This window comes from Phragmites australis, chromosome 11 (assembly GCF_958298935.1).
Source record: "Phragmites australis chromosome 11, lpPhrAust1.1, whole genome shotgun sequence".
NCBI lineage: Eukaryota > Viridiplantae > Streptophyta > Magnoliopsida > Poales > Poaceae > Phragmites > Phragmites australis.
In genome coordinates, this window is record NC_084931.1 from 19,128,219 (window position 1) to 19,141,457 (window position 13,239).

General features: G+C 39.6%; 1 protein-coding gene across 4 annotated transcripts in view; it reads right to left on the reverse strand.

Moving 5' to 3' along the window:
* LOC133884537 (serine/threonine-protein kinase TOR-like) overlaps window positions 1–13,239 on the reverse strand; it is a 40,599-nt gene that overhangs the window by 1,118 nt on the left and 26,242 nt on the right. For all 4 annotated transcript variants that reach the window (XM_062323990.1, XM_062323988.1, XM_062323991.1 and 1 more), the window contains 21 exons: window positions 13,002–13,175; window positions 12,858–12,923; window positions 10,695–10,763; window positions 10,512–10,622; window positions 10,295–10,435; window positions 10,089–10,217; window positions 9,818–9,983; window positions 9,516–9,730; window positions 8,303–8,509; window positions 7,075–7,188; window positions 6,813–7,004; window positions 6,485–6,565; window positions 6,330–6,404; window positions 6,180–6,246; window positions 5,052–5,212; window positions 4,197–4,370; window positions 1,036–1,164; window positions 859–942; window positions 721–782; window positions 554–626; window positions 230–364 (listed from right to left, as the gene is read on the reverse strand). In XM_062323990.1, coding sequence (XP_062179974.1) covers window positions 230–364; window positions 554–626; window positions 721–782; window positions 859–942; window positions 1,036–1,164; window positions 4,197–4,370; window positions 5,052–5,212; window positions 6,180–6,246; window positions 6,330–6,404; window positions 6,485–6,565; window positions 6,813–7,004; window positions 7,075–7,188; window positions 8,303–8,509; window positions 9,516–9,730; window positions 9,818–9,983; window positions 10,089–10,217; window positions 10,295–10,435; window positions 10,512–10,622; window positions 10,695–10,763; window positions 12,858–12,923; window positions 13,002–13,175 — 2,625 coding nt within the window. The remainder of the gene's footprint in view (window positions 1–229; window positions 365–553; window positions 627–720; window positions 783–858; window positions 943–1,035; window positions 1,165–4,196; window positions 4,371–5,051; window positions 5,213–6,179; window positions 6,247–6,329; window positions 6,405–6,484; window positions 6,566–6,812; window positions 7,005–7,074; window positions 7,189–8,302; window positions 8,510–9,515; window positions 9,731–9,817; window positions 9,984–10,088; window positions 10,218–10,294; window positions 10,436–10,511; window positions 10,623–10,694; window positions 10,764–12,857; window positions 12,924–13,001; window positions 13,176–13,239) is intronic.

Genomic DNA, 13,239 nt, shown 5'->3' on the forward strand with positions numbered 1-13,239 from the left:
TGGTGGCTAGATAAATTTAACAAAATAATCACTGATGTATGCAATTTTATCCAGGGTTAAGGAAATGTTAGCTTTGAACTACTACGAGGTTTTTTTCTTTTCAGAATTTGTAATAAGACTTAAAGAATCTATCTGCACCTAAAAGAAAAACTAGTTATTTGTCCAGGATTGATGACGTGCTATGTGATAGCCCCATATGAACAATAAATCGATAGTGCAATCATCTCACCTCCATCATGGCCATGACACTGTCTCTGTTTGTTCGAAGGACTTGCATCACATTTTCACAAGTTGTTCTGAAACTACCCTCGATACCACTAACTTCCATAGCTTTCACAAGCATTCTAGTCAAACGGAATGGTACCTATACCATATATTACAAATTGGTAAGAGTCTGTCTCAAACAATAATGCTATGGCTAAATCATACAGTTACAAGCAGTGAACGATAATCTGGGAAAAAAAGAATATAGTGGCGGCAAGAAAGCGAGAACTATAGCAATTAGCTATCCAATAATTGCCACAGCATAATGTCCAGAACAAAGCCTGCTTACTTTTTCAGGGAACTTCTCTCGATTCATTGAAGCCTCAAAGCAATCCCCAAAGTCAATATGTAATATTTTTCCACTGAAACAAAAAATAAACTCTATTATTAGACTCCAAGACAACAAAAGTAACTGCGCAATAGATACAGTTTACTTGAAGAATAGTGTAGATGTACCTATGGCGATCTAACATGAGATTACTTGGATGCCGATCCCCTAAACCAAGCAAATAGCCAACCTGAATTTTTTTACATTTTGAGCATCTCAATGTGCAAATGAAGATTTCATTTGAAGAACATGACAGTAATTCATACCATGCTCATAACAGCAAGACTTCTAGTGTAGTTTGTACGGCGCTCAAGCCATACTTCGGAAGTTCGACTTTTCAGCCACAGAACCTGCCACAATTTTGTTTAAATAGAGGGAAAGATGCTACAACGTTGTAAAAACGAAGGGTTTACTGTTCACTGGGACAAAGTACAACATAGTACCTTTGCAAGGTCATTCCCTTCAGTATTTTGCAAAGCATGCTGAAATACTTCCACCTTCGCAATGAGGGGTAAGTGATCATAATCGGGTGCAAAAGCCAACATAAGTCTGTGCTCCTGATTTAAGAAAATCTGGACAAGGAAGAAATATTAGTTGCCAAATTACAGAAAGCAAAACACTTAAGGCTCTTCAAAAAATTTTGGCCGAGGTTGGAAGGTTTCCAGGAAGTAGTGGTGGCTTCTTGGTTTGAGGAGGTCATGTCTAAATGCCCGCTGAAGCGCTTTTCTTTCAAACTGAAGCGCCTTGCCAGAGCATTGCAATCTTGGGGGCAAAGAAGGATTGGTAACATTAAGCTACAGCTGCAGCTTGCCAAAGAAGTACTTAATCATCTGGACATTGCCCAGAAGGTCGTCCCCTCTCAGATGAATGAGATTTGGCTGAGGAAAAAACTGAAGCTGCACTGTCTTGCCTTGGCATCTCTAGAACGCACCATTGCTCGATCGCGTTCACGCATTGGTTGGTTAAAAGCGGGAGACACCAATATTGCTCTCTTCCACCTTCACGCACGTTATAGGATGCAAAAGAATTTATTGCCAAGCTGCAAGTTGGTGACCGGATTTTTACTTCTCTGGAAGAGAAACATCAGGCGATCTTTGAGTTCTTTTACGGTTTACCTGGCACGGCTGAATCGTGTTCGCATATGCTGAACCTTGTGGAGTTCTACCAGCCCGCTCTTGATCTGTCTGCCTTGGACGACCCATTTTCAGAGGTCTGAGCCACGATACGGGAGCTCCCACCTGACAAGGTGCCGAGTCCTGATGGGCACACCAGCTTGTTCTATTGGGTGTGTTGGACAATCGTCAAATCTGATCTTCTCTGCGCGCTGCGCACTTTGCATCGTGAAATGGCTGCTGGTTGGATCTTTTAAACTCAGCTCTAATCACCTTATTGCCCAAATCCGCGGAGGCAATCCAAGTAAAGGAATATTGGCCAATAAGCCTTATACACAGCTTCGCAAAACTTCTTGCTAAGCTCATGGCAAACCGGCTCGCCCCAAGACTCTGTACCATCGTATCCGCAAATCAAAGTGCTTTTGTGCATAGCCGGTCAATCCATGATAATTTTTTGCTTGTGCAATAGAAGGCGAAATTATTACATCATCAAAAAAAAAACAAGGATCCTAATGAAGCTGGACATCTCTAAGGCTTTTGATTCAGTGTCTTGGTCGTTTTTGCTCGAGGTACTCTCTCATCTTGGTTTCGGGCATAAATGGTGCAACCTGCTCAGTGCTCTTCTTTCTACTTCAAGTACTCGAGTGCTAGTCAATGGAGTGCCCGAAGAAGTAATTGAACATCGCTGAGGGTTACAGCAAGGGGATCCACTTTCTCCTATGTTATTCATCGTTGCTATGGATGTTCTAAATGCTATGATTGTCAAGGCCAGTGATGAAGGCTTCTTGCAGCCTCTGGTGTCACGTCCTCTTAGCCATTGGGTGTTGCGATGATGTCGTGCTGTTTCTCAGACCGGCAGCAGCTGAACTTGACGTTATATTATTGACAAATTCAGTGAGGCATCAGGGCTATGGACTAACGTGCAGAAGAGTTCAGTGATCCCCATCCAATGCTAAGACCATGGCATTGAAGAAGTTGCAGCATCTATATCTTGCTCGGTCACTTCCCTCCCCTGCCGATACCTTGGACTTCCCCTTCGGTTAAGAAGCTAACTAAGGCCGACCTCTTCCCACTGCTGGACAGAATTGCTGACAGTATTCCGGCCTGGAAAGCTGATCTTATGACGAAGGCGGGACACGCAACCTTGGTCAGTGCGGTTCTAACTGCCATCCCCATTTACCATCTGATCGCCTTGGGCATTCCTAAATGGGCGATAAAGGCAATAGACAAGATGCGTCATGGTTTTATCTGGAAGGGAAGAAAAGAAGCTAATGGGGGCAATTGTCTGGTTTCATGGTAGCGAGTGTGTCGTCCTTTGGAGTTGGGCGGTCTCGGCATTCATGACTTGCAAACATTGGGTTGGGCTCTACGGATGAGATGGCTTTGGTAAAAGAAGTCTAAGCTAGAACGACCATGGGCAGGCCTTCACCTTCCGATGAATGCCAATGCCAAGACCTTGTTTGAGATCTTTATCACAACAATGGTTGGTGACGGCATCACCACTTTGTTTTGGACCGATCGCTAGATCATGGTAACTCTATCTAAGACTTGGCTCCGACTCTTGTTGCATTCGTACCGAGACGGATTCAATCTCAGCGAACGGTCTCTCATGCTTTGGATGATCGCAGCTGGGTCCGTGATATAAGGAGGCTTATCTACAGAGGCTTTGTCTCAGTACCTGCAGCTATGGGATGTTCTCCAGCATTTAGGCCGATCTTCACACATGGCTACGGGATCCCTCAGGTCATTTCAGCACATGGTCGGCCTATCTATCCTTTTTCATTGGTAAGACGCGCTACAAACCATGGAAAAGGCTATGGAAATCTTGGGGGCCACACCGCTGCAAGTTCTTTATTTGGTTCGCGATCATCAATTGTTGCTGGACCGCGGATAGCTTGGCTCCCCTCTGTGACCAAGAGGATGAGACGATTCAGCACATCTTGTGTTCTTGTGTTTTCACTCGAGAATTGTGGTACAGACTTCTCAGCCGGCTTGGATTGCAGCAGCTCACACCATCTAATGCCGATGATAATTTTGCTGATTGGTGGCACCAAGCACAACAGAGGGCAAGCAAGGACAGGCGGAAAGGACTCAACACCTTGGTCATCATTACAGCTTGGTGGTTATGGAAGCATTCAATGATTGTGTTTCCAAAGGCGCTGCCCCAAGAGTGGGGGTCGTCTACAAGAATTATCCGTGGAGGCTCGCCTATGGATCTCGGCGGGGGCGAGGGGGCTAGAGGCTCTTTGGCTTGTCTAGACTCTGGTATTTGTTCTTGGCCAGTTGGTGTTTATGTAGTTGTCTTGTTTTCGGTTTTAGTTTTAGTTTTTGTTTTGCTGTTTTTTTCGTGTTTGTTTGTTCTGTTTTTTGGGGGCTTTGTAATGGGACTGGTTTTTTTCTTCTATCTACAAATACAAAGGCACGCAACTCTCCTACGTGTTTGAGAAAAAAAAAGTTTCAGATAATAAAAAAAGTGATTACAGCAGACAAACCTTCCTGGCATCTCTGTATTCACGGATCAGAGCATGAAGTGTGTCGCAGTTGGGAACCCATCCAATTAAACCACTGTTAGGTGACAATGGTATAACGGCATATCTTTGGATTGACAGATCTTTTTCTGATGTTTTCCTAGAGTTCTCAAGGAGAGTATTCACCAGACCAAAAAGCTAATATGAAGAAGCAAGATATATTAGATACAGAAAAAAAATGAATTACAGAAAAAAAAAAAGTTGATGGCAAATAATATCTATGCTATTTCCCTAGCTAGCAAGAACACCAGAATGAGCAGATTTGGTCAAAGTGATAATCATTGGATGCCCAAGGGGCTCCAGTTCATTTAAGAGTAGATTAGTAATTCAAAATCACAATGTTGAGGCAGGACAGTGATATTTATGAGATCATATGTTTTTGTAATGGTATCATCAACAAACGGAGCATATATCAGTGGATCTGTCACCTGTCTATACAACTTTTCACATCGATTCAAACTATCATGGGTATAAAATTAAGGTTGCGTCTAATTAGTTATTCTTTGAATAGGTGATGCAGACAGCGGCCCGTGAAGAGCCTTCGTGACACATTCTGGATTTCTGATGCCCCTCAAGTTGCCTATTTTAGATTCAAAATAAAGAGAGAGAAAAGATAAATAGTACTGAGGCATATGGTTACAGCTCAGATGTAAAACCTCAAGGTGCTGGGAGATTTTTTTAAAAAAATAAAGAAATAACTGAACTCTATCAAAACTTCTTCGGCACACTATACAAAGATATGTATTACTTTTCACTAAATTACTACCAGAAGGACCATCTAAATCAGTGTAAGAAAGGATAGGTTTTTGAAATACAGACCTGCATTACACGTTCATCTTGCCGCAAATCTTCATGGCCTTTAAGCAAGAATGCATAATCATTGCCATCGCTTCCATGAATTGTCAGTTTTCTTGGTCTTTGTTTCGATGTTATCACAATCAATTGGGGAACAAAATACTCAATTGTCACAAGTGGTGAATCTGGAAGTGAAGTTTCATTCTAAATGTTAAATTTCTATTTATTCAATCCAAAAGAAAAACAAATAATCAAAAGTTAGCCTAAGCATTGGAATAGGCAGAATCCTAAGAAATTCTTCCTTTGACATCAAATGCCCCAAATATCAGATAAAACTTTGAGAGGGGGATCCATAAGAACCAATGATGTTTTTAACCCGATTCATGGTGTGCCATGTTACATTGGCTGAGCTTGTGCCACGATGGACCGATATAACTGGATTCCTACATTTAACTGAGGAATAGAAGTGGGTGGGGTGGTTTGTGGTATCATGTTCAGTGAACAGCATGCCAATAAGCAGAAATGAGTCAGTTTTTTGCATGTTTGAGGGGATGGGAGCAGGGATAAAAACACTGGTGATAACCTGCTGGTTACTGCACGTAACCAGTCATACCAACTAGGACCGGTAGATACCATATCGCCAGTAAGAGGCGATTTACTATCAGTTTTGATCTAATCTTGATGCTAATGACTACAAAAGACCAAACAAACACAATATTTTGAGAAGATGTGTACGAAGAACAAAATAACAATTGCTAACCACCCGGTTACCTGCTACCAGACTAGGTCTAGTAATTTTTTTAAAATCCGGTTTTGGATCCTTGAATGGGAGAGGGGCGGGGTTGGGGTAGGGGGAAGGAGAATGTCAAAAGGCAGGCCAATTTTTTGGGGGATTTTCCCCATTTAAGTTGTATTGATGGTTCTTAGTTCCATAAGGAACATATTACAAAATGATATTGAAATACAGAGGACACAAAATAACATGTAGACAAGTCGAAAATCAAAATGGCATTGCAGATAATAGATGTATGGTACCACTTATCCATCCACAATTGTGAATCCAAAAACAAAATTTAGGATACTGGAGAAACACAGTACAAATTCCCCAAATAAAAGAAATGAAACAAATACTATAATCAGTAGTTGAATAACCTGCGGTATAAGTTCCTGGTACAGCAAGCTCCAACTTTCGACATTTGAGTAGCTCAGGTGAAACAGACTGAGAAAAACGTTAGAAACTCAGTCAGGAAAGGGAGACATGAAAAAAATGCTGCCGAATAATAGCAATAGCAATGTGCTTACGTGCAAATCGAGGGTTGTAAGACTTGGAAGCTGTTTGTCGATTCTTCTAAACACATGGTAATACAAATCCCATGCCTAAAGAATATAGTGGTTATCTTCAGCCACGTATCAGGAAAAGACAATACAAGTTATCAAACTGACAGTCTTTATTGTACCTTAGTCAGCTCAGCATCCTCTCCCGTAGCCCTATATTTTAAACAGCACTCATGTGCTTCCAGTAATTCATGTCCATAAGCCTGAACATTTTTTCATAAACATAATAAACACATTGCAGAATTATTTAATTTGAAATGTAAAAATAAGCTTTGCTAATTCAATGGTTCAAGGCACAGAATGACCTATTGTTCAAAAACCAAAAACACAATGAGCTGTTAGGATGCAAGAAATATATTCTCATGAAAGAAAACACAAATGTTAGGGCAGAGAACGGGATTTATGTCGAACTTTCTAAAGAGGAGCATGAAGTTTCGATGAAAACAACACCTGAATGAACGCATTCTCCTTAATTGTCACAGCTCCCATCTCAAGCATTGCATGCAATGGCTCAAGTACGGCAAGCATTCCCTCAATATTGTGTTCACCAAAATACATCCTGCTAGCTTCCTCGAGAGCTTCATGCCACATCTCATGCCACAAAATTGCTACCCGTATCAATTCCTTTGAAACAAGCTGCGCCTGTAACAGCAAAGCCGACTTAGAAGAGCTACACATCTTCCTTCGAAGCTCAACAATTTATGATCCTAACCTGGTCAACAAGACCTCCACTATGCTGGCGGATCTTATCAACGACCTCCTGTGCTGCACGTTGTCTCAATATACTTATTGATTTGCAGGCAACCAACAAGGGATACATTAATGCCTGATTCAGATATAAGAGTCACCAAACAGGAAAATTAGAAGAACAAAAAACAGAGTTGACAAAAGCAGGGTTACAGTTCCTGTTGGGTACCAGACATACTGCTTGTAACCAGTAAGGCATCCACTAGTATTACAGTATCTAGGTCTGTTTCAAATGAACAGCTCTAGGATGCTTAGGAAGTTCATTAATTCAGGAACAAGAACAAAGGAAGAAAACAATTGTTATCCAGGCACTACCAGAGAATTGGATGGAATCTATCTCTGTTTCTTAAAAGAAAAGGAAAAGGGATAAAGAAGCCACAGATAAAACCAAGCACAAAATAACAAGCCTACAATGATGATGAGACAAAAATAACAGTAACTTCGTGACTGTATTGTGCAACTATATAAACTGACAAAAAATATAGAAAGAACCTTGTTATGTGCGGTATTAGGAAAGGAAAGTTGATTAGGCAAGTTGGATTCAATTTAGAAAAGATCAAGATAAAGTCAGAAGTCAGATTAGATATATTAGCATAGTAAAACTCAGCTAGGAGAAGCAGAGTCAGTAGATGGAAAGAGATAAGTTGTAATCAGGGAGGACTCGAGATGGAGTCTGTGTAGGACTTTAGTCCTAGTAGGTTTAGAGTCGGCCAAGCTCTGGATATAAAGAGCAGTTGCACCCCCCCCCACCCCCCTTAGGGATAAATCAAGCAAGCAAGAAGAATTAATCTAGTCTCCTATAATATTCTAAGTCTCTCATCTATAGTCTATTCTCTCATCACTAGCAGTTAACGCCGTCCGGCTATCCTTCCGGCGGATGTTTACCCCCATTATGATCTTAGGATCATAACAAACCTCCTTTTAAATGTTCATCTAATAGAAGTACTTACAAACCTCCTTTTAAATATTCATCTAATAGAAGTACTTCTAGTTTGTTTCTCTAGGTTGCTGGATGTGGATGATAGATCCACTTGCATCATTTCCAAAGTAACAAGAAACTATGAATCAGGTACAGCACTAAAGTTGATGTAATGCATCACACGCAGTGATACACTAATAGCCTGCAAGGATACTCTAATAGAAGAACCCAATCACAACAAAAGAAGCTAGTGCTACAAAGAGAAAACACAAACCTGTGGATGTCCCTTTCCAATTCGAACTAGCAATGACTGTATCAGTTCTCTAACTACTCTATTGTTTGAATGAATCCTTGCAATTATCTGGGGCAGCACAACCAACCACATTTCAATCTTGACAAGCAAAAAGCCTTCCTGCAACGCCATTTGAACTTCTGAGGTAGCCCCATAGTTGAACCAAAGAGTTAAGAGCCGAAGGATATCCTACAAACGCAATTAAACAGAACACATCTTCAACAGTCAAAATTCAACTAAAAATTTATTAAGCAAGGCATTAGAGAAGATTTTTTTCTGCAGTCATATTACAGCTGGTAGGATACTTTCATGACACTAAGAAGTTGCAATAAAATGTTTGTTTTTGTATAAAGGTTAGCACTCAATGGTTTAGGGCAGTAGTCTCAGACAGTACTACTCCTTCCAAGTTTCAACCAACAGTTTTCAAAACTTTCCATGTTTGTTAAGTTTTCACTTAAGTTGGAATACACTGAAGTAGAGGGGTGGCAATAATGGACAAGCTCAAGGTTGATAATTTATTCCTTTTAGCTTACAAGAGTTACATGCCATATATCACTGTGTTAATTATCAAACAAACACATAAAACAAATATTTGTTATGCTTAAGGTGTCCACCAAAATGAGAGCTATTACTCAAGAGAACAATAACATAAAAACAATTTTTGCATGCTCATAATATTTTAAAATGAGTTTTGCCTGTTCTGTAAATTTTCTGTAACTATCATTGGAGGCTTGGAAACTTGGACCTAATGTTAAACACATCATAGATTATAGTACGATGATCATAAACCAACAACAACAAAGTCTTTGTCCCAAGCAAGTTGGGGTAGGCTAGAGATGAAACCTACAAGATCCAACTAAAAAGATGGTGATGATGATAAAAGCACATTTAAAATGATGATAAAAGCACAGTATGAAGATGATAAAAGCACATTTAAAATGCTTTTATCTCACCCTTTCAAATGCTAAGATTTTGGCCAGAAGCCAGAACATTTAAAAGCATTTTAAATGTGCTCAAGGATACAACAACAAAACCTTTTTGTCCCAAGCAAGTTAGGTAGGCTAGAGATGAAACCCAACAAGAGCCACCAACAAAGAGGGTATAGAAAGTAAAAAGGTGCTCAAGGATGAGCTTGTAAAACAGCTTTGCTCGAAAATAAACTTTTGCAACAAAAATCAGAAAACAGAAGATTCACCTGTAAGCTATCATCAACCCCTTTGGTTGTAGATGCACAAGCAATAGAGTAGAAATATCCGGTTACTGCTGCAACAACATATTTTCCTGCGACATCTGGTCTGCCTCGCAAAGTATAGCGTGACATGACTTCCGTGTTGAACAAAGCCCATATGTGCCAAGCCTTGCCCCAGTCATTGGCACTTAGTGTGGCATTTTTATAAGAAATCAAAATTTCTGGAGGGTGAAAAAAAAACAATTATTTCAAATAACAGGTAAAGGAAACAATGAATCAATGGGTGAGAAAACTGAAGTTTTTTATACCTTGAATAGAATCATCATCTAACCCAGGTGATAGTGCTCTCTTCCAGCTACCAAGCGTCAAATAAACACGAGCAATAAGTGGTACTCCAGCATTTGACATGGTACCATGGTTTGCTGATGTCCCAGAGAAACTATTCATAGTAGTAGCAAGCTGCACTGACAAATCCTACCCCCAAAGAAAAAATAAAGTATGATGTACTTAATACAGCACCTAAAATATATAAGTGAACTGCAATGTACCATCACAGTATATGGACAAGAACAAACTTACTTGTAACCTAGAAAATGCCTCCCTCCTTTTAAGCTCATCTCCAACAGCATATTGGTACTTCAGATAAGCCAAGACTACTTGTGGATGTGCATGATACAGTGTCCATTCAGGAGAAGATTCAGGATCAAACTATAAGTCACATAAAAAATTGTGTTACACGGAGGGTTACACATGCACATGCAAATTAACAATGACTGCTGATTTACCTGTAAAAGTTTGACTAAAGTAGATCTAGCCTGACTAATACGACCATTCTTCCAGCAAAGTTTAGCAAACTTTATCCAGGTGTCTCTGTCTTCGTTAGGAGGAAGAACCAACTCTCTGACAGCAAGTAGGGCTTGCCACACCTGAAATATTCTCAGAAGTCAATACGAACAGTAAATGGAGCACAGGGCACAGGGCAACATTCATTAGCATAATAACCTCAACATTTCGCTTTGTTCCTTTAATGCGCTCATTCCACATATTGCGAATAAGTTCCCTTCGTCCGGCGGCAATTGGGCTTTCCACCGGAAGGGTGCAGTAATCAATCACCTAATTTAAACACAAGTCATTTTGTTAGCAAAACAGAAACTGTATTGAGAACGTAACCCAGAACAGGAATACCTCTTCCAGTTCTGAAAGCTGTTGGACCCGCACCATGTTGTTATAAGCACGCTCGTAACTCTCAAGCACCTAGCCACAAACAAGTATGGGATCATTAAAGGAAAATAGAGAATTGCGATACAGTTAACGAACTTCGTAAAGAGAAAACTGGTAAGCACAACTAAAAGCATTAATCTTTGGTTGTATAAGAAGAAAAAGCACAGACAAAATGTCAAATAATTAAAATCTAGAGACAGAATATATTAGCTAATTCTAATTCACAACAGAAGTGTGAAGACAGATATCACATCCATACTTGTCATGCGACCAGTGCTTTGCCGACACATCTAATATCAGCAAAACATCTATTTTACCTAAATCCACCATGAGTTGAAGGGGTGTTAGTTCTATTTTAGTGGGGCTTTTCTGCACTTCTACCACATGTATAACAGGCCTTTTGTGCCCCTTCGAATGGATAAGCTTCACCATACCAAATCTGCGTACATTAGTTATCTTGCTCTATTACCAACTAGTCCCTGACTGTGGATAGAAAGTACATGCAACTCCCTTGTAGCCTGAAATTTCTTTTTTGGGGCCATGGAAGTCCCAAATGATGCACCATCATGTGAGACGTGTGCCTCAACTTACGCGCAACCATGATAGAATTAAATTGGGCAGTTACATGTTTAAGATTTTTTTATCAATTATTTTGATCTTATAACTTCTAATCATGTGTTATTTTCTATTCGATGTGATTGTCATGAGAAAGTAAACTATCTGCCAATATTTAATTGAGCAGTATCAGTTCCATGTTATGACTACTTGTATCTACATAGTAGTACAAACAAACATCCTGAATTACTTCATATAAGAAAATACAAAATCCCAGTCAGGCTCACCTCTAACCAGAAATGTATGATGTTAGATTAAACACCGCCGGAAGGATAGCCAGGCGGCGTCGGCTGCTAGGGGAGGGGATTGGACTATAGATTAAGGAGACTTAGAACTATAGGGAAAACATAGGAGAAGGAGACTGAGAACTAGAATGAATTATCTTGCATTATTGATTCCTTAATCATGATTGGCGCCGTGTATATATAGCTAGCCAGGAGATAGCCCAGCTGGCCTACAAAGTCCTAATTCAAATCCAACTCTAACTTATCTGTAACTCTTATCTCATTTAAACTAGCAAATCTCTAATCTTATCTCTAACTGAATCTTATTCAAACTAACAAACCAATCTAACTAATCTTATCTCTAACCAATCTGATCTCGTGCTACATTGAGGCCAGTACGGTTCACATGTGGACATTGTTCGTGAACAGTAATTCCTGCGCATAACATGATTTTAGGACATGAGAAGTCATGAAAGAAACAAGAAAAAGTTATACAAGTCTTCCAGAAAATATAAAGATAACTCACATAGACTAAGTATTTTCAACTGTCCCTCTGCAAAAGCTACTACTCATCCTTTTTAAAACCAATCCATGCCCGTGGACTTCTATACAATATGCAGCATTTTATTTGGTATGTGGACTTCTATACAATATGCAGCATTTTATTCGGTTTCTGTTATTCAACTGCATACCCATTCAACTCACCAAGGACAACATCACCTTTACTATTGGCAATTAAACTGTCTATAAAGATAGCAGATAGTCCTGAGACATGTCTCACAAAATGTTCAGAAATTCGGAAACTGGAACCAGCACCCGTACATGCTTATGAAATCATCATACTTGGGCAACTCAACTTTTAAGCTTAATTAAAGTTTGTTGGGAAAGCTCCATCACACAATGATCAAAACCCTAATTCATGTTTGCATGCTCACGCATCTAAAGATGCCTCCACAGAAACAATCAGGGTAAGATGGGCAAAAATAACACGAATATAGGGGTTTGAAAATTAATTAATGATGCTCAAATAAGCAAAACATAGTGATCGGTTAGCTTGACAATCATCATATTGTAGCTGCACAAAATAAAAATAAAATATGATATGAAATAGTTTCCGATACAAATTAGGAGAAACTTAATCTATGAATTTATACAGAGAAAAAATATATAATGACTGCTAGTATATATAATGACTGCTAGTATACTTAGTAATTGGTACATACTTAACAAGATGGAATGAAAAATCCTAACAAAATATGCTGCATAAAGTACTACAGATATGTTATACCAGTGCTGCAAGTTCTGTAGCCAAACACCGCCGAGCTCGTTCAACATATATCCGAGCTTCATCGTACTGTAATGAAAGCACAAAGTTGCCGAAAAGTATAATCAAATTATGAAAACAATAGGATAACAAATCGCAGGCAAATACCTTCTTGCAACGAACTGAAAGAACAGCTCGGAAGAAAGCGCCATTGCTGCTTCCATCACCACTAGCCGTTGTGTTACCCAACATACGGAGCTTGTTCTCGTCCCCATCATCTAGACGAGAAACATATTCTGCCATATGGTCCCACTCACCCATATGCCAAGCAGCATTTGCAGCCTATAGAAATAAAAAGTGAAGAAATTAGATTACAGGTACAAATATATAGAAAATGAATAATCTG